The sequence below is a fragment of the Melopsittacus undulatus genome, chromosome 1 (assembly GCF_012275295.1).
Source record: "Melopsittacus undulatus isolate bMelUnd1 chromosome 1, bMelUnd1.mat.Z, whole genome shotgun sequence".
Taxonomy (NCBI): Eukaryota; Metazoa; Chordata; class Aves; order Psittaciformes; family Psittaculidae; genus Melopsittacus; species Melopsittacus undulatus.
In genome coordinates this window covers 87,621,244-87,640,898 of record NC_047527.1, presented here as the reverse complement: position 1 = coordinate 87,640,898, position 19,655 = coordinate 87,621,244, and the positions used below count along the sequence as shown (strand labels likewise).

Sequence of the window (19,655 nt, the reverse complement as noted above, 5' to 3'; positions counted from 1 at the left end):
ATTTAATAGAAAATACAAGGGGAAGGCTAAAAGAAAAGCAAACAAAGTTATACTGGAAACATTTCTGGTTTGCACATGAAATTCTTTTTTACCACCGCAAAATGCATCTTGGCAAACCAGACACTCTTAATAACAGTGAGAAATCAAGAGCTAGTATTCTGCATACCTGACGAATGTGCATAGTTAGCTGGTGCTGTGTAGTGCAAATCTTTTCACACAGAGGACACGTATAGGAAGACTTCTCTTCTTTTGTTTCCTGTGAACAAAACAAAACAAAAAAAATCAGGAGGAATATTGACATAAAAGAACTCAAAAGCTGTTACTGCTGGGTATGGAAAAATCATCCATTTTAAGTATAAAAAGGTCACTGTTGCTGCTAACAAAATAACTCATACATGTATGTTTACCATCCTGCTACACCCCTCATGGAAGTTTCAGAAACTTCTGAATTTATAAATAGGGGCCATTTCAACTACTTTAGAAGTTCATCAGCTGCTTTAACAGCACACGGATACTCAGCAGTAGCAGTTTAGGACAGGAAGTGAAGGCAATTATTGCGACCAGCTCAAACTGCCAGGAGAAATTTAGGTGAGCAGAAAGTAAACCCTGGAATACTGCCAGAATATGTGAGCAAATGCCACTAATTTTCCAAAAGATCTTTAATGAGCATAAATCTCAGGGACTTCAGGTTTTCCACCCCATCTCAACAGCAAGACTCTCTCTAGGGGCTGTGTGTTCTGCTCTGTGGCTGACTCAGAAGGAAGAGCGGTGCTTACTGAATCACCAGCACCATTTCCCTTAGCATCCTGTGTTTCTCCTGGAAGCATCCCATTCAGGCACACCAGCCAGGCCCAACCCTTCACAAGCTGCAGGATCTGATGAGATCATAGCAAGAAAGAGGTGACAATGCAGGAGTGTACGTGACTCAAAACGAATACATTATGAACCCGGTTATTCTCCACCCAGGTGAGAAGCAGGAGTAACCATCCTCAAACCACAGGTACAAACTATGAAGCCAATCCAAGAGCTCAGCCTGATTTAAGTATGCCCTTGAGACACAGAGCAAAGCCACCACTCTTTCAGCCAAGGATGAAATGGCACTCTTGCAGGAACCAAAGGCATTTGCCTGAATTGTCTGCAAGGATGGCTACTGCGTGACATAAAGGGTATTTTCACCACCTCACTAAGAAGCACAGGAACAGCTTCTGCACCAAAGCCATTATATTAAAAGTCGCTGAAAATCTCAGCTTTCTGCAGAATGATGCAAATCTTCACCAGCTAGATAGAACCTGTTAATTCCCTGTTAACTACACTTCTGGTGACGAGAGAGTACAAAAACCATCTTTGTGTGACTGATGGGAAAGTATAGCAATTATGCCAAAAGGATATGTTCGACTGGACCTCTTTGCTGGCTATTTTAAGTAGCATTAGTAAAATCATGAAAATAAGCAAAAACTGAAGCTTTAGCTCTTTAGCAGTAGTTCTTTATCTGGAAGGGAGTTGATGGGTATCCATGTATCATATGCATGTATCTTTTTCTCTCTCCACACAACTTTTTCCCCCCTCTGCCATCCCAAAAGTTATCAACTCAGAAGCAACCATTTCCAGACTGTCAGACACAAGCATTTGTGGTGAATAGTGAAAATAACTAACCAAGTCTCTGTGACAAATTATCTGGCATGTCTGGAGGAAAGATGCTGACACAGTGTTCTAGAAAGCATTTTTAAGTCTCAAAAAAGCAATATCATCTCCTATATGACTTGGGGAGCCATTCTACAGAGACCCCTATTAAAACCCAACACTGTGTTTTCAAAAGCAGCACCAGGATAATTTTCTACTAACTTCAGTGACCTGTGGACATGGATGAAGAGTTATTTTCCCATTTTGCATGAAGCAAACAAAATTTGTGACTTCATTTCTAAAACTACTGGGACTGAAACAATCAGGTTCTCCCACTCCTCCCTACCATTTCTCATGTATATCTTTTTCTAACTCTATTTCAGGGATCTCCATCCTAAAGGTAATCACTGTAGCCCATGCACACAGGCCAAGGCCTAATGTACTATTTACTTGCAAAACATTAGAAAGCAAGCAAGAAAGGCTGCCATTATGAAGTTTGAACATCCCAAGAAATTTCCAATTCATTATCTTAGTGCCCCCCATCCTGTTTATATACAAACATATTATTTGCAGACACTCATTCCATCTTACTTATACAACTTCAATTTTACTCTATGCCACTTTTCTGTGGAGTAATGTTTAGCTCCAATTACACTGCAACCCTGTTAAAGTTGGCTCAGGACAGAGAACAAACACACTGTGCCATGAGGAAAATCCCTGCAGCTGTGCTGACAGCTTAGATGGTATTTAATCCCCAGGGTATTTCTATGAAATTATCAACCTACTACTTTTATTATTTGCGTACACACCCCCCCTTACCCAAGTGCTGCAGTTCTACATAGAATGCACTTGTTTCAAAGCCTGCTTTCTAGACTGCCTGCTCTTCAAATCAGCAAATTAACAGAAGATAGAGTAATTACTGGTTCACCTTGAAGCAAAAATCAGAAATACACTATAGCTTAGCCAGAGCTGATTAGTGTTGAACCTGGGGTTTATTATTAACTAAAACCCAAACTTTCTTCAATGGTCACACAGGGTACATGCCGCATACCATAACACAGCTCAAGCAAATCCAGGGTAGCTACAACAGGAATGCTGTTGACTGACCCAATCCAGACCAAAAAATATTAGCATCCCTACTGTAAAAGCACCCCCACTCAAAAATCTAAAACATTTAAAACTTGGCTACCCCACTTGAGCCAGGTTGGTGAAAACACACTTCCTGAACTGGAAGACAGAATTAGCAGCTAATTTGTTAGCTACTCTCCCTTCAGTAAGTCAAGCTGGCACGATTGCTCTGCATTCAACTCATGGTAAATGCTTTTACAGTTGTACATTAGGTCTGTTTGTTTTAATCCAGCAGAAAGAAACCCCTTTATCACACTTTTTATTTTCTTCGAGAGCAATGTAAATGAGAAATTAAAGTGGATGCAGGCTGATGTGAGAACACGTTTATTAGACCATGGGTAGACTACAGCCAAGATAAAGTCAGCATTATAAAGAGAACCATAGACTTTGGGACAAAGGTTCAGGGCAAAATGTTTCACTGCCAACTCATGGGAAACAGCAGTCAGGCCCAGAAAACTAGCTGTTATTATCCTTGAAATTATAATAAGGGGCACATTCTGACCAGAATCTGAGATCTGTGTTCTGCTACACAATGAAACAATCCAGTGCTTTCATTCTGCTGTGCTGGAAGTGGAAATTTGCTGTATTAGAACTCGCTAACCAGACTGATAGACACTGAATATTTCACATCTCACTTCTATTTTCTCAGCAGTGTAGCTATTTGCCCCTCTGGCGATAACTACCTTTCAGCCTAAAAACAAATAGACTATTTACAATGTTTTCAATGTATTTGTTTATTTTTATGCTGTAAGAATCCCTCTTAATCCTGTCACATTTACTCTCAAGCTTCCTTTGATTCAATGCCCATTGAAATATCAGGTGGAATAAAGGTCACTAACACTAATAAACTTCCCTGAAGCCAAACCACATGGTGTACTGGCGGATGGCTGTGTAATAGCACTGCTACTGAGACTAGCCTGAACTCCAGTGCCTCACTTCACATGATGAAATCAAGGAACTAGGGCAGCCCCTGAGTGGGAACACTGCAAATAAACCTTAAAGCCAGGTGTAGACAATACAATCCCACACAGTTGCTTGTATATTGCCCAGGCTCTTCACTTAAGAATGTTCATTTATAGTTAATGGCTTTTAACTCCTTCCAAGAAAAAAAAAATCCAAGACAAGTCATAAGTCTGTCAACTGGGCAGCTACTCGACAAGCTATTAATAAACTACTATAGGAACATCACATGAGTCATGCCTCTCAACCTTTCTGGTCCCTGTTACATCTTGATTCATTTATAATTTTCCATGCTTCACTGCAAGCTCTAAAGTCAAACGGACACGTGAATTTGGGGAGTTTCTTGATAGGCTGCAGCACCTTCATTGGTAGGGGCTTGGCCCAGCAGGGCAAAAGCATGGATATAAATAATCACAGCTTTAACTGATACGACTCTCTCCTTTCATTTGTTTAGATTAATACTGCTTTCAACTAGTGCCATCAACTGGTAAATGGAAAAAAACTGATAAAAACTACGTATATTTGCTTTGCAAGATTTGTACAAAGCATCCTGCAATAGCTCTTCATAGTTTCATTAACAATGAAGTAAAGGGCACCTTACACTACGCACATGTGAAATGAGTGTCCAGATGGATGTTTTGTTTTAGTACCACCTTTAATCTTCCATCACTTGAATCTTCCCCAGGGACAGCCACACACTTCATGAGGGGTCCCGAATGATGGCAGCACCAAGCCTCCTGCCCCACTGCTCTGCTCCTCTACAACTATTTCTTTTTCCCTAGTGTCATGAAATAATTGGTCCCCCAACAGATGAAGTGAATGCAAGAGCCTGAAGAAAGGATGCATCAGGGAAGAAGCAGCAATTCTTAGGTGGCTTTGCTACTGCATGATACGAGAGCTCATGCTCAAACGTTTTATGTGTGAATGAAAGCAAGCAGACCCCTTTGATTCCCAGTTTTCTAAAGTTATGTTCTGGAGACCCACCAGAAAATATACACAGAGGAGCAACAGTGGAGGCAAGAAATACCTGCTGAGGGAGAAGAAGGCAAAACAGTCGAAGAACATCATTATGTCTTCTCACTTCCCATGCAGCTGTTTGTCTCCTTGTTGCCATCCCTCTGGGTTTACAAACCCTGCCCTTGGGTTTACATACCTGGTTTCTCCTGCCAATCCGATTTGGAGCAGGAGACTTCGAGGGGGATTTGACATTTTGAGAGCTCCCGCCATTTTCAGCAATCTTCCCCACATTCATCACTGCTGACATCATGGCGTCAATGGAGGACAAGTCTGCTCCGTCCAAACTGTTTGGTGGGCTTGGTGATACCTGGTAGCTGCTTAAGCTTTCCAGCTGCTTCCCTGGAACTAAAAACACGCATAGGCATTTCTATGCCATCTAAAATAAAACCAACCCAAACCTCCACATTGCTTTCAGCTGCCTGCAACTTGCATCACACTCTACTGGATCATCATGGAGTACAGGCAACAGCCCATAATAACTGCAATTCTTGTAACAAGAGAAGTTTCTTGTACTGGAAAGCATAGGACAAGGTGTACTCTGCCTTCTCATAGGACGTCCATGTTATGTTCATTTTCAACTTTAATTCAGTATGGGGCTTATAGAGTGATACACACTTGCTGTAAAATGGTATTATCACGGTACCTTGTGATCACCATGTACTAGTAGGGCAGTACAGATGAATGCATGCTCTGGCAAGCACAATTGTTCAAGCAAGCACTTATATGAACAGAACTGCGCAATTAAGGCATTAGCAATACGGTGTAGGATACTGGATCCTCCTTACAGTATAGCTTAATCCAGCTCTGTATATGGAGTAAGCTAACTTAGAAAAAACCCAACCAAAATAAAACACCAAATTCCCCCACATGCCTTGTTACTACCACGGCTGGCATTTATTTAGATTTCTTTTCTTTTTGGTCTAGGAAGCCATGCTAGTCTGTGGAGCATAAGTACTACTGTCCACAAATAATGCCACAGCTAAAGCTGTTCAGATTCAGACTTCTCCATCACACTTTGTATGTAGCAAGGATTCTAACAAATTCAAAATGCACCTAAAATCTCATCTCTGGTTTCTCAACATACAGACATGTCAAACACACAGCTCAGGCCTTCCACTTTCCTCTTTGTGAGTTTGAAAAGGGAAATGCTTTCAAACTGAGCATTCCATTTCCCAAAAAGAAGTCTCACAAACAAACAGGAACACCCTGTTAAGTCTATTGCTCTGTCAACTCCAATGGAGAGCAAAAAATCTTAATGTGTGATGTGAGAAAGTCACTGAAACACAAGAGGGTGTGAGGGTGAACAAGGAGGAACATGTTTGTGAACATTTGATATCTGCATAATACTGTCTTTGGAAGATAAGCTTGAGTATTATAAACAGGTGTTTTTTGAGGCTAAGTAATGTGGTGCCAAGTTACCAGGAGCCAAGAAAATCTTAGTTTGGAAGTAATGGTAGCAGAGTATTCTTGTGCCCATGCTTCTGCTAACCTATTTTATACTTTTCAGACAGATAAAGGTTAGGGATGGCTAAAGAAATGTATGCACCAGTGCTTCTGCTCAATGCATCTTATACCTGTCACACAAATTAGGGGTATGGATGGGTAAGAAATATTTCTACAAGCCTTAATCAATGCCCTAATTTTACACAGTCAAACAGAGCTAGTCAAACCAGTTACCTTCATTTTTGTCCCCTGATTGACTGGGGCTCTCTCCTTGGTTGCTGGTCTCCTCACTTAGTGTAGTATGTATAGTAGCGTCTGGCTCTTCAGCCTCTTCTTCAGCAGCACCCTCTAGCACTACGTGAGGAAGAAAAGAAAAAGGGAGTTAAGTTTTTCTGGAAGCCATTTTAGCAAAAATAAGACTACAGGCCTTTAGTTTGAGGGATCACCTAACTGCTACATGAAGCCTGATGAAGCATGTTAATAGTACCAGCACAGCCTACTCCCACAAGTGGCCAGGCACTGGGCTGGGAAATGCTGCTGCCTCTGCCAGTGGTGAAATCTGGGCAGACAAAGAAAGGAAACCTTTACTGGCTTGGTCCCCCGTATTCAGCCAGTAAAATCACTGATGGTCATGACATTTAGTTAAGAAGTTGTAAGAATATTCTGCAGCTAGAGAATTTAAGTAGCTCAGTTTCACACACACACACACACACACTCTCCTCCCCCCGTCTCAGAGGATGAACGTTTACTCCAATACATGAATTCATGGTGACCTTTTTCTTCCTTCTAGCACTGATGAAATGACTACTGAGGTTTCTGAAGCCATTTGGCACATTCCTTGCACCCACTGCCCAAGGCTTCCAGATGAGCTGAAGACATAAGCAACCACCATATGTGCCAACAGAATGTCTCCACACCCCTTTCTGAAACCAGACTTATCATGCTATCGCTGGGGTTTCAGGAAGGATGCCTGTTCTGGCTGGGGAATGACAGAGCAGTTAAACATCATTTTTAGAGGTGATGGGGAATGATCAACCACGAGGAAGACAGGAGTTCTCTATCCATGGCACCCACAGCAATAGCTGCTAGAAAAAGTTATTTGTAATATGGAAAACTACTGATACATTTTAATGGAGAAATACACCTTTATAAGCTTACAAGTAAAATAGTTATGGAAATGAAGATGCTGGGGACATTTCATCACCTCAGATTTACAAATTCAGCAAACTTAATACGGGTTTTCCTTTTTTCAGAAAGCAGAGGCCATCAGCCTCAAACTGTGGTTAACTCAACAGGGTTTCTTCCTTTAAAAAACCCCATATTCTCAAGGATGACATGCAAATCAGTCACATAACACATCTTCAAATGCTGTTTGAACAGTATTTGCAAACAATAAATGACAACATCATCCCAACTACTGACATTTTAAAGCACACAAGAAAAGGCAAAGAGAAAGAGCCCAGCTTGTGTCAAGCAGCTCCTATTTCACACAATGCCAGACAAAGCAGCAGATTCAAGCTTCCTACATTTAACTGCTGCCCCTCATAGAAGCAGCACGCAGATGATTTGACATAGGGAGCTAGCACAGTTAAGAGACAAAAGGTAGGATCCACCTAAGCCCAGTGTCTAAAGCTAACAACATCAACTTGTTAACAAACACTGCCTTCATCCTGCATCTTTAAAAACAGGCAGGAAGACTCTTATGCTACCCTGAACAACTCAAAGTAACTCTTCCCTAGTATTTTTTCTACTTTTCTTCTGGAAAAAACACTAGTGGTCCCTGTGACACAAGGATTTTTTTGATCCAAGGCAAGGCCAAGCACCCACCCCTCACTATTTTCTCCAGTAATTATGAGACATGTTTATTTTTTTTTGTCCTTAAAAAGGTCCATCTCATTGAAGAACAACACAGTCATTTCTTCTCTTTCTCCCGTTCCACCCCGTGTCTTCTTTTAGCTATTTATGTGGTAGCTGACTTAATTTTAAATAGAATAAACAGTTACTTTCAAGAGTGGCCAAATCTTCTAAGCTGCTTGCTGTATCTGCTTAGTACCATCAAAAATAAGGACCAGTTTAAATTATATGGAGGGATTTCCGCTAAAACAATGCAGCTAAGTGCTTAAAAAAACCTAACCAAACAAAATAACTCTTCTTTCCAAAGCAGACCTACTCACTCCTCTTTCAGTCAATACCTAGGCCACTAACGTCACCACTGATTCATCCAGGAAGAAAATCTATTGTGCAACTATGAAGACTCCTGTGTTGGCCAAGGTAGCTGAGGAGCTTCCCAGAGAACCAGAGTCAGAATTCCTAGTGCTGCATTTAGCACCAGTGAAAATGGGAACTGTTTATCACATACGAGAGGAATGAATACATGAACACATTAACAAACCTACCTCCTGGTTTAGGAACATCTGCCAGCTTGCTCTCCATTCCTTCAGGAAGAAAACTATGCATTGTGCTATTACAGCCTTTCATATTTTCTACAAACCAACAGTTACTTTACAATCTTCCTGCTAATGCAAACCAAGATGTATAGCCATACATCTTGTTTTTAAAACCATTTTCTGTACATCAAAAATCTCCTACTTTGGAAGCAGTTAAAAGCCTTAACAGGTATTATTACTGTTGCATGCTTTTCTTTACATACATATTTTCTAACCTCTTGCATGAAGCAGAAATGCACCACTGAAACAAAGACAGCTACATGAGCAGCACATGCTGATTTCAGAAGCATAACTTTCTATTTGCAATAGGATATAGAAACAATAAGAATACTGGGCCAAATCACTCCTTCCTGTGGGAAAACCCATGGCAGAGTGCCTTTAGGCAGGAACATACTGAGAGATTTCTCTTGCGGCCTTTTTTTTTTTCCTTTAAATAAATGCATCACTAAGGATGGGGAAGTGGGTTTTTTCCCACAGTACCTAAAAAACTCAGGGAATCAGACAGGCAGCAACCAACACGGATGACCTCTGCCATACGGCCTTCAGGACTGCAAGCCTTCTCAGCTCACACCAAATATCCCTGCTTGGAGATCATGCTGATGGAGCCTTCTTCCTCCCTCTCTCCAAAAGAAAACAAAGACCTTCAGGAAAGAGGACAAAGAGGAAATAAGCTGGCAAACAGTGCAGCCTCAGGTTGCATTCAACACTGGACCAAAGCCTCTAGGAAACAGGGAAGTACTCACAAGCATTCAAATCATCTTCTACTTTGAAGAAACCTCCCAGTGAGTGAAAAGGAGGAAAAGCAGAGAGCAAGTGACAGAGCAAAAGCGCTAATATATGGTATGGGGGGGGACATAAACAACAGGACCAAAGGAAACAATGCAGCAGTTCTGTTTTCACAGACAACACCAAAAGACCTGGCTCTTCTGCAGGAAGGTGTCTCTTTTATCTGATGATGTTGCTGAAACTATGAAACTGTGGCAACCTTGATCCTAGAGAGAAACCTGAGGGGCTTTAGCTCCTGTTTCTGACAGAGGCCCACTCCTGATGCCCCACATAACCAGCTAATGTGAGAGTTATTGAAAAAGCAGAGCATTAAAACAAGAAAAAAAGCCTTGTTGCTTCCCATTCAGTCTGTACAGGAAGACGCTTGCTAGACCTATTTCCTCCTTTGGGATAAAGTGTGACTCCACTGAATGTTAAAGCTGAGCCCATCAACAGTTACTTCCCCCTTTAACTCAAGTGTATTTATTTGTATTTAATTTTCTTGTTTTAAGACCATTCTCAACAGTTATAGCTGCTTCTCCTTCTAATGGGAGCATCAGGGATGAAGCAAAAAGGAAGAACACTGGCCACAGGGGAAGGAAGAAAAAAGAAGAAATGATGAGTTTTCAGAGTCACAGTCACTTGACTTGCTGCCGAGAGGCGGCTACACAAGCATAGAGCAGCACATCCTGGCCCCTGGGAGCTGGTACAAGTCTCTGCTCCAGATTGCTCCACTGTCTTTGCACATGAGCTCTCCCTTTGGAATAGATAGGAAGAAACACACAATACAAGCAAGGAGGGGGAAAACCTGATGTGTAGCACAAAGCTGCTCATTGTTCTGCCTTCCGAAAAAAATCCACATCAACGTTAAAGTAGAAGCCATGCACTAATTGGGCCAGGGAAAGATTAACACTCTCAGCCAAATACTTCTATTGGTTTCATTAAACATGCCGTAGTACGTATGACAGAACACGAAGGAGGGAGGAGGAACAAGGGAAACAAATGACAGTTTTAGGAATGTGCACCCCCACACACATGCATTTCAAACCACTTTTTCCCGTGAGGACCAAACAGGAATCCTGAGCTGTCTTCATCATTTCCATCTTAGCAACGCTATTAGCTTATTCAAGGCTTTCCCACTGCTGGGTTTTGTTTTTTTTTTTAAGTGGTAGGAAAAAAAAAACCCAAGGATCATTTAAATGAAGGCCAGACCTTCTAGTATACAAATTTAGATGAGAACAGAACTTCAAAGAGGGTATTACATTTGAATAAACAAACTTTACCGTTTACCCTTGAGACTGTAATACCTAAGGATGCTACACCGCACTCCAAACCATTTCTGATGCACTGGTTTCCTACTAAGCTTCTACACAGAGATTTTACTCTCAGAGCACACGGTGCCAAGCACAAATGGTCACTACCACCCCAAGAGATGCACATGATTACCCACACTCCATTTTGAATGTGATTTTGTATCAAAGCTGTCAGGAAGTAAAGCGGGTGAGAAGGCATCATGTGGGGAAAAAAAGGGTTAACACTAATCAAAGCACTGCCTCAAGGCAAAGAAAAATGTTTTCCCAACTGACCTTTTTAATACCAACTCTGCCCTTGCTACTGAAGTGCTGGTGCTGACTCGGCACCCCAGTGGTAGAGAATTATAAACGTCACCTCACTGTCACCACTGCTGGATAATCAGCACAGAGCAGCCTATGGGGAAAGGAGGGCAAGCATAAAAGGAAAGAGTTGCTCAGGAGTATGTGGTGGTAGTTCGGTAAAAGCCAAGAATGCTACCACTAAGGTTTTGAACTTGTACCTGTAACTAACACTTTCCTCTAGGGAAAACCAAAACCAAACAAAAGAGATAGCAACCAGAAGGAGCAGCACCTCTTGAAAGGTGCTCTCCAAGCACCAAAAGACAGACTGCCCCTCTTGCTATGAACTCTCTGAGCTATCAGTGATAGAACTGCTTTATCTGTGCTAGAGCATGTGTAATATTCTGTTTTCTAAAATAATCCTATGCGTCCACAACATCCATATGCCTTTTCATACCTAGCATGTACATAGACAAACACACCCAGACACAGAATAAACAAGTGAAGCCCACGCTCATGGCTATGCCTTAAAACTGAGCTAGGGACCACTTTCTGTTTTGGGAGTGGGGCAGGGGAAGAAGCATCAAACAAGAACAAGATGACCCCTATATTTCTAGATTTTTTTGTATACTGTTGTTACAACATCTAATGGTTAGGCTACATTTTAAATATTCAAACATACTTACGCCTCCTGTTTTATTTCCTTGACTGCATGATGGGATAAGTGTGTGCATTTGGGTTTTATGTAGGTTTTGAAAATCACCTCCTGATGACTTATGGACCACCAATGATCCTGAGGACTTTGGCTCAGATGACCAAAAGCACCTCTCTATAAAGCATACCAGAATATGAACTTCGTTAATGTCTTAAGCAAACAACAACTTTGAATCACAGTGATACTCTGGTATTACATTGATGGAAACAAGGGCAAACAATGTAACAGTGAGATGCCATACAGGCTGGCATTTCCTGGATTAAATTCACTTATATGGTCCAACGGTTCTACAGCAGGGCACAGAGACACCAGGCACCTTTAATATAAAATGCAGTTGTACCTATCTTCTGGGCCCTGTGCTCAGTTTGCTAACTTGTCAGTGAGCAAACTAACACATTTGCTCCTTTCACAAGTGGTGTGCTGTGGGAACAGCCCTCATGCAGGAGCCTGTGGTCTTACTATGGCAGAAAGGAGAACTGAGGCACATGCTGCTCCAGCACTGAGAGCGAAAGCAAAACCCAACGGCCCCCAGGCTCCCAACAGGAAAGCCCAGGTCTCTGCCATCACACTGGGCAGAGGGTTTGATCTGAGCCTGCACTGAGCTCCTCATCAGCACTGCAAAAACCTGCGGCCACATTTAGGCTCAACAGCTGATGATAAACGTGAGATTTTTTCTAATGCCTTAGCCTTCCTCCCCCCTTGACCAAAGAAGTATCTACAAGCTGCTCCTCATCCCCGCTGTTTGCATCAGCTTGTGGGTGAGCACATGGCCCACCAGGAAGCCCTCTGCCACCAAACTGCAGGCAGCTTTGAGAGCCTGTTCAAGCAAAAAAGATTCTGAGATTTGAAGACAGCTTAACAAACCTGGGGCCATGAGCTCTACTTTAAGACAGGCAAAAGAACTGAAGTCAGAGCAACAGCAGATTAAAACAAGTGGCTGTAAGCAGACATCCCTGCACTCCTTCCGATGCAGACAACTGCAAACACCCCTCCATCCCCACCCTTGCTGGCCTGTGCAGCCGTTGTCAGGAGGCCAATGTGTAGGGGGCCTGCATCTCCCCTGTCACTGGGCACCCCGGCAACGCAGTGACAAGAGAGGACAGGATGGGCCTTGGGCCTTACTGGGCACATCCCCTCCCCTGCGCCCTCCCCACCGGCTGAGGAGGGACACAAAAGCAATACTGTCTGTCCTTATAAGCTCTGCTTTGCATGTGTTCAGGGAGCAGGGACAGCTGTGCGGACGGCTCACAGAGTTCCAGGAAGTCGATGTGTTTCTTGGCTTTGACTCCAGTTTATTTGCCTTAGATGAAGTGGCGACCCGAGAAAGTCCCTTCGCGTCCCCCCTGAGCTGGCACACTGGCCACAGCTCCTTGGGACATGGCCAGGGGTCTCTCTCCCCACCCACTGGCCTTCCCCAGTACAGCCGCCACATCCCTCCCTGGGGCCGGGGCTGGCTGCTCCCCACCTGGCAAGGGGACAGCCCTGGGACACAGCGTGGGAGAGGGTGGGAGCCCGGAACAGAGCCAGGACCAGAGGGAGCAGGCCCTGAAGGCTCTTCCCTTGGCAGGCAGGATGGAGGTGACTTGGGAAGGTGGGAATGGGTCAGGCGAGCAGCATCACACTGCCTGCCAAAACCACAGCATGGCCATTAGTGGAGCCAAGGACAGAGGAGAGAGCAGAGGGACAAGGGGAAGCCAAAGTGAGGGCCATCTCTATCACGCGTGTCTCCCTGCGGAACAAGCCAAGGAGGGGGAGGCATGCCTGCCCGAGGGGAGCCCCAGCCTACAACACAAAACCTCATCTGCTGGTGCTGCTGCCTCAGATCAGCAAGAGGGGATGAGGGATGCAAAATGAGGAAACAATATAAAACGTAGCTTTGTGGGTTTGGGTTTGCTTGGGGTTTTGGGGGTTTTTCTTCATTTTTGCTTTGCCCTGCCAAACCCAGTTAACTTAAAACACTGGAGGAGGAAAGCTATAGCTTGACATCCCATCACCTACATGGCTAAGCAAGCGCTGTGCTGGGAGAACCAGATACTCGTCCAAGAGCCTGAGGGGTGAGCTGAATGGATTGCACTTGGGAAAGCCAAATGGAAAACATTTCTGAGTAACAGAAGAAAAGCGACCTCCCCTCCAAACAGTCTGAAATACAGCATCCCTTGGCTCCCCTGGAGGAGAGGCTGCAGGGACACGGGGTGGGCAAAGTGGGACACTGGGCTTGGCTGGGTAGCTGTGACGGAGAGCCCCGACAATATATGGCCAGTCTAAACCACGGGATATCTTGTCCTTTTAAGGTGGGCCAAGAGCAAGCATCTGTGCAGCAGCAGCAGTACAGTCCCAGCCTGCCATCAATAGCCCCTGGTGTCATTGAAAAAAACAGGGGCTTCTGTGCCATACCAACTGGCTGTGCAGATGCCCAGGCACCCACCCCAAGAGGATACAATCCATCCGGTTGTTCCCCTGCACAGCATCATGGAAACAAGAAGGAACAGTAGTTACCAGAGGAAGAAAAGCCACGAAACCATGCTGGCTACTCTGCTTGCTGGCAATTGGTGCCTGCAGCTGTCAGGGAGGGAGGGAGGGAAAAAGGGAGGGCCTGTCCCTGTCCTCATCCCCTTCCCTGTCCCTCGCCCTGATGCCCAGTAGCTCAGCCAAGAGCAGCTTCAGACCCAGGACTCGAAGTGCAGGTTTAAAGTGAGTCTCTGGTGGGAGAAACAAGAACTATTTCACCCCCTTCATTCTTGCTCTTCACACGCAGCCCGAGCTGTGTGTGTGCAGCAGGATGAGTTGAGCAGGGATTAGAGGCAGGACAAATCATGCCAAGGAAGATACAGAAAATCTCCTGTGCCAGCGCCCTGTTTCTTGTGCAGCACCCTGGCTGCAATCCTCTTCCTCCAGGATGGATTTAGAGAGAGCTTCACAGAGGGCCTGAATGCACATGCAATTTTACAAAACCGGGTCTGGAAGCAGGGAATCCAAACCAAGACTCTCCTTTTGGAGTAGCTATGTCCCACATGGTGTTTCACCACTGTAAATGCATCCACATGCTAGCAAATTTCCTTGCACAGGCAAGCCCAAGGGGGACAGCATGGGGTGGCTTACCACAGAGCCCCCAACACATCCTTTACATCCCAACTGCATTGTGTTTGCAGGACGTGCCAGACCACTCTGTGCTTGGAGCCAGTACCAGGTAGCATGCCGAAGCACTTTACACCTTGCAAGATAATGTAGTAAAATGATGCACAACTTGAGAACAGTAGAAATTACAGGGATTAAAACTCATTTCCTGGTGGTAGCGTTGTCAACCACCATGATTTTATCACAAGCCCTGTAAAAATCTGATGGTATTATATTACTGCACAAAAATAAATTTTTTTTTAATAAAACTTCTACATTTCGGTGTTGTGGAGAAAAGACAGAAACACTCCATGCTCAACAGGATACAAAAAGCAAATGGAAGTGAACAGACTAATTTTAAAGCCTCCAGCTTTTAAGGATAATCATCATCTCAGATGTTCAACCTGTAATTTCTTAACATGCGCACACACACACACACCCCAATAGCAAGACAGTGTCCCATCTTTATGCAGCACATTTTGTACCCTGGAACATACAACTTCCAAAACTGAGATGGCTTTTTTCATTTTTTAAAGAGGGAAAAGAATCGCTGCATCTCGGCACATTTCTAGTGTTTTAGTTAAAAGCCAGCACAGCTGCACTTTAATGCTACTTAAAGATGAGAACCTCCACCAAATTACCAAACTCATTTTCAGCCGAAGGAGATTCAACATGCAAATATTTTGCAGAGAGAATGATTCAAGAGTTTGCAGCTTTTCTCACTGCTGTTTTCCAGGGAGCATGACTTGCTGACAGGATTAACTACTGCCAGGCTCACGAAGCTGGGAGACAGCTGCCACATGGCAGCCATTTACTACAAAGCTCCACTCCTCTAAAGTTAGGAGAGAGGCAGACTATTTCATCTGTGTTATCAGCAGGGTTCCTCTGCTCCACAGGCTTTAGTGACTAGGCTTTTTCTAAACAAACACCTCCTTTTCTCCCCCACCTTGTTAACATCATTACCTTCCTGTCTTCTGTTTCTGGTCAGCACAGGAACTATTCCCCCTATCACACTCCCCAAACAACAACAGCAACAAAAATCTACAATTAAGACAATCTAAAACATTCAGAAGCACACATACCCCCCAAAATAGATTTTTAAATTATTTTTAGCTTAAAATTTTAAGAAGGGAAACCACATGCCACAGGGAGAAAAGGCAGTTGTGCTGGAGCAAAGGGATTCAGAAGCATCCTGTGCAACTCTTACTCTCCCATCCACTGGCATTTGTGATGCCAGCCTCCAACTGCAATATCCAAAGCCACACAGCTTTTTCATGAACAAGGTAACCTGTAGCAATTCTTGCTAGCTTGTATCTCCACAACAGGCAGACTCTCTACAGACCCATAAGCCAATGCCAACCCCTGCCTGTACTTTATGAGGCAAAAACAGGTCTCAAGTCAACCACCTCCTACTGTCTGCTAAGGACCAGGAACAGATATACACCATCTACATCATCTCCATGTGATATTCAGCATATATGACCATCAGCTGCTATTCTCCTCTTATTTTGAACCAGAGTTAAAAGATACAAGCTAGAAGTTTAATTTTACCTGGGGTAATATCTATCTATCTGCTATAGATACTAGAGTACCACAAATCGCTCAAACTGAGGTTTATTGTTTCCTCTAGGTAAAGGGAGAACTCAGCCTTAGAAGAATGTCTCTCTCCCATCACTGATGATCAAGCTGACTCTGACGATCAGTCTCGTGAGCATGCCCACTGGCTATACGAGCTGGACATGTAGCCTTCAGGGCTGTTTGCAGAGCTCTGAACTCTGAAATACAAAGTTCTCAGTTTTAGTTAGGTAAATTAATTACAGCAGCAGATGGTGCTGGCAAGCCTCTCCAAGCTGAGATCCTCACAGGAAAACCACTAGGAAAATTTTAAACAGCAATGCTATTTGCCTGTGGTATTCTTCAGTATGAGTTTTCTTTCTATTTTGAAGAATACACAGTGAAACTAACCTGTGGGAGGTGCTTCCTGCACACTTGACAAAATGAAACAGCATCTGTTGGTTTTCATAGACTGCAACATGTGTGCAAAAAGATGGGGCACAGGGATCCAGTTCAGCAGCTTCTCATGGAATTCAGAAGCACCTCAGCTTTATCAGATGAGTAGAAGAAACCTCAGAAATGACATATCTCTATCTGACTTCTCAGAAAAGATGTATTTTCAAAACAAGAACTGCATACACACAAACATACACACAAATCACCCTTCATCCACAATCACATCCAGCTGCTGACCTTCCATGTTCCTTATAGCATAGCCTTTGCTCTGGGACTTTAAAGCCTAGCAGGCGTTTCTAAAGGATTTTACGAAGTACACAGGCCCAGCCTTGTAAAAGCTCATAAGGAATCCACACATGTCATCGTGGAGCTTGGACAGTCTACAGACAGCATAATCCACGTGCTGGGGAGGTAAGGAATGACCAAAGTCAGGCAGATAGGCCTGAAGACTTCTGCAGTGACTGGCTCCTCCAACAATGCTGTAAACCCTGGAGGAAACGCCTGCTGATCTTCAAAGCCCGTCAGAAGGAACAGCCTTAAGTTTCCTGAACATGAGCATTCTGGTTGTGAGGCCACAATCCTCTTATGCACACAGAGAGAAATAGAAAAACAAAGCAAACAACAAAAAAAATTACAATCCACTAATGTTAATAACTGTAAGTAACCAGTGAGACTGACCCTCTACTCTGCAACGAGCTGTCGGATCCATCCAGCAAAGTTTTGATGCTCTTCGGCACAACAGCCACACGGATCAAGCAGCAGCTTACAATCTCTGCAGCTTTCCTTTTTCTAGTCCAGGCAGTACTCCACACGTGTAGACTCCTGGAACTCAACACTCAGTCGTTCGGACTAGGAGGGGATGCTACAACCAGTAGGTATGCAAGGTGTCCACCGTAACTATATCAAGACCATTGCAGTGTGTGCTGCACTGCCGGCAGAATTTTAGGTACAGCCTTCAGTCGCCTGACGGGCTGCACAGGCGACCATGAGTAAAGGGGAGTCTGGACACCTGCACACTGCAAAGAATTGCAGGAAGTTTATTTCAGGAACGCTGGGGAAAAAAAACAAAAAACAAAAAACAAAACAGACAAAATTGTGAACAGGTTTCTTCAGTAAATGAAGTTTCAAGTTGCTAATTCTCCAGCCAAAAACGTCTGCTGCTAGTCCAAAACCACCCTCCTCTTCCAAAAAAACAATTCCAGTGCTAGCGCTTCACACACTGCCATCAAACACATGATACAGACAATTCTTCCCACAATTCATGTCTGAAAAGGCAAACTCATTTCCTTCTGCTGACTCCCATTGACATGTAATATACCATAAAGTTAGCCTGAAACAAACTCGCATGAATTATGCATAGGTTCAACCCAACCCTGGGTAAAACATCAGTTGCAAGTTGCATAGAGAAAAATGAATGACAACAAAAAACCAACCAAGTGGCCTGTGCACCCACACACACCCATCCCAGTTTCTGCAGCAGGACAGAGGAATTTTGCCAGTGGGACCTTGACTAGTCACTTTCATATATGCCCACATAGTGAAGCAATGCTGAAGTACCATAATCAGACCTGAAATGATACTGAAATTCATGTTCTTTCGAGGAGTGATATTTCCATGTGAACATTTTCTCAGTCATATATACATACACACCCACACAGGCACTTTCTTTTAATCCTAAAAATGAAACCACCTTCCTTTACAGTTTTAAACCAGTACATACAATATATACATGTATATACACACACACATATATTTTATATATACACATTTACATTAATCTTGCTGAGGTTATGTAGAATCTACTCTTATGACCAAAGGTGAACAAGACCTTAAGTGTTTTAAAACAGCCACAAAAGGAAAAATACTTTAAAAAAGATAAATTTATTATTGTTCTTTGATCAGGTTACAGTCCTCTAAAGGAACAAACTATTTTTACTCAAATGACAGATCCCATCCTTCAAACTTCATATAAAAATTTACGCTCTTTCAGAGCAAAAGGAAAGGAAAAAAGAAAAACTTTACACCAGAACTCATACTTTCACTCAGGTACTAAATAGCAGGAGCTATCTTCCACTTCCAGTTCAGACATCATTATTTTGTAGCAAGTTTTATATGCTTTATGGAGCTCAACCATTCAATATAAAGAGAATCAAGAGAAGAATTCAAGGAATAGATAGCCATCTCACTTGTAGAGCAGAGAAGCATGTATTTAAATGAGTTAAAATACGAAACTAAGAGGAAAAAGCAAGGAAAACGACCAGCTAAATAAATTATTTCTCACTGTAAGGTGAAAACTTTTCTTAATCTACCCACTCATTTCACACGTGGTAATGTGCAACTATCATTCAAACAAAAACTAGATGAGTTACCACCAGATTTGTTTCACTCATTCCTTCATCTAGACTTCAAATGGGGTTTCTGAAGCTCGAAGATTTCACCATCCCTACTTACTGGCAACTGAAGACAGAAACTGGCCTCTTCCTCACCTATTAGTGTCTGGCATGCCACGAAGGCTATGGAGGTACGCACTCTCATAAACACAAATGGCAGCAGCACCATGTTCAGTGTAAGTTCACTAGACTTGAAACATTATTCAATACACATTTGACATAAAAATATGAAAGCTGAAAAATTCAAAGGTTTCTCAGCAAATACACCCCTTCAGAACTTCCTAAAATCTCTAAACATGGATAATTTCTGAAGTAACGAGGACTTTAAAATAGCAGTAAGGGAGCTCCCTGAAGGGTGGGGTAATTGGGAGGGTTATCACACCTCTGGGGGAAGTCACAGGCTCTATCTTGGCAGTGTTCCATTCCTTCATATACCCAGGGGACTGATTAGTTC

At 43.2% G+C, this 19,655-nt stretch overlaps 1 protein-coding gene across 3 annotated transcripts in view; it reads right to left on the bottom strand.

The window, feature by feature from the left end:
* RREB1 (ras responsive element binding protein 1) overlaps window positions 1–17,852 on the bottom strand; it is a 79,176-nt gene extending 61,324 nt beyond the window's left edge. For all 3 annotated transcript variants that reach the window (XM_031049636.2, XM_031049638.2, XM_031049637.2), the window contains exons 1-4: window positions 17,490–17,852; window positions 6,403–6,522; window positions 4,862–5,070; window positions 167–256 (exon numbers count right to left, since the gene is read on the bottom strand). In XM_031049636.2, the coding sequence (XP_030905496.2) occupies window positions 167–256; window positions 4,862–5,070; window positions 6,403–6,522; window positions 17,490–17,520 (450 nt within the window). In that variant the 5' untranslated portion in view covers window positions 17,521–17,852. The remainder of the gene's footprint in view (window positions 1–166; window positions 257–4,861; window positions 5,071–6,402; window positions 6,523–17,489) is intronic.
* Between the last annotated feature and the right edge of the window lie 1,803 nt (window positions 17,853–19,655).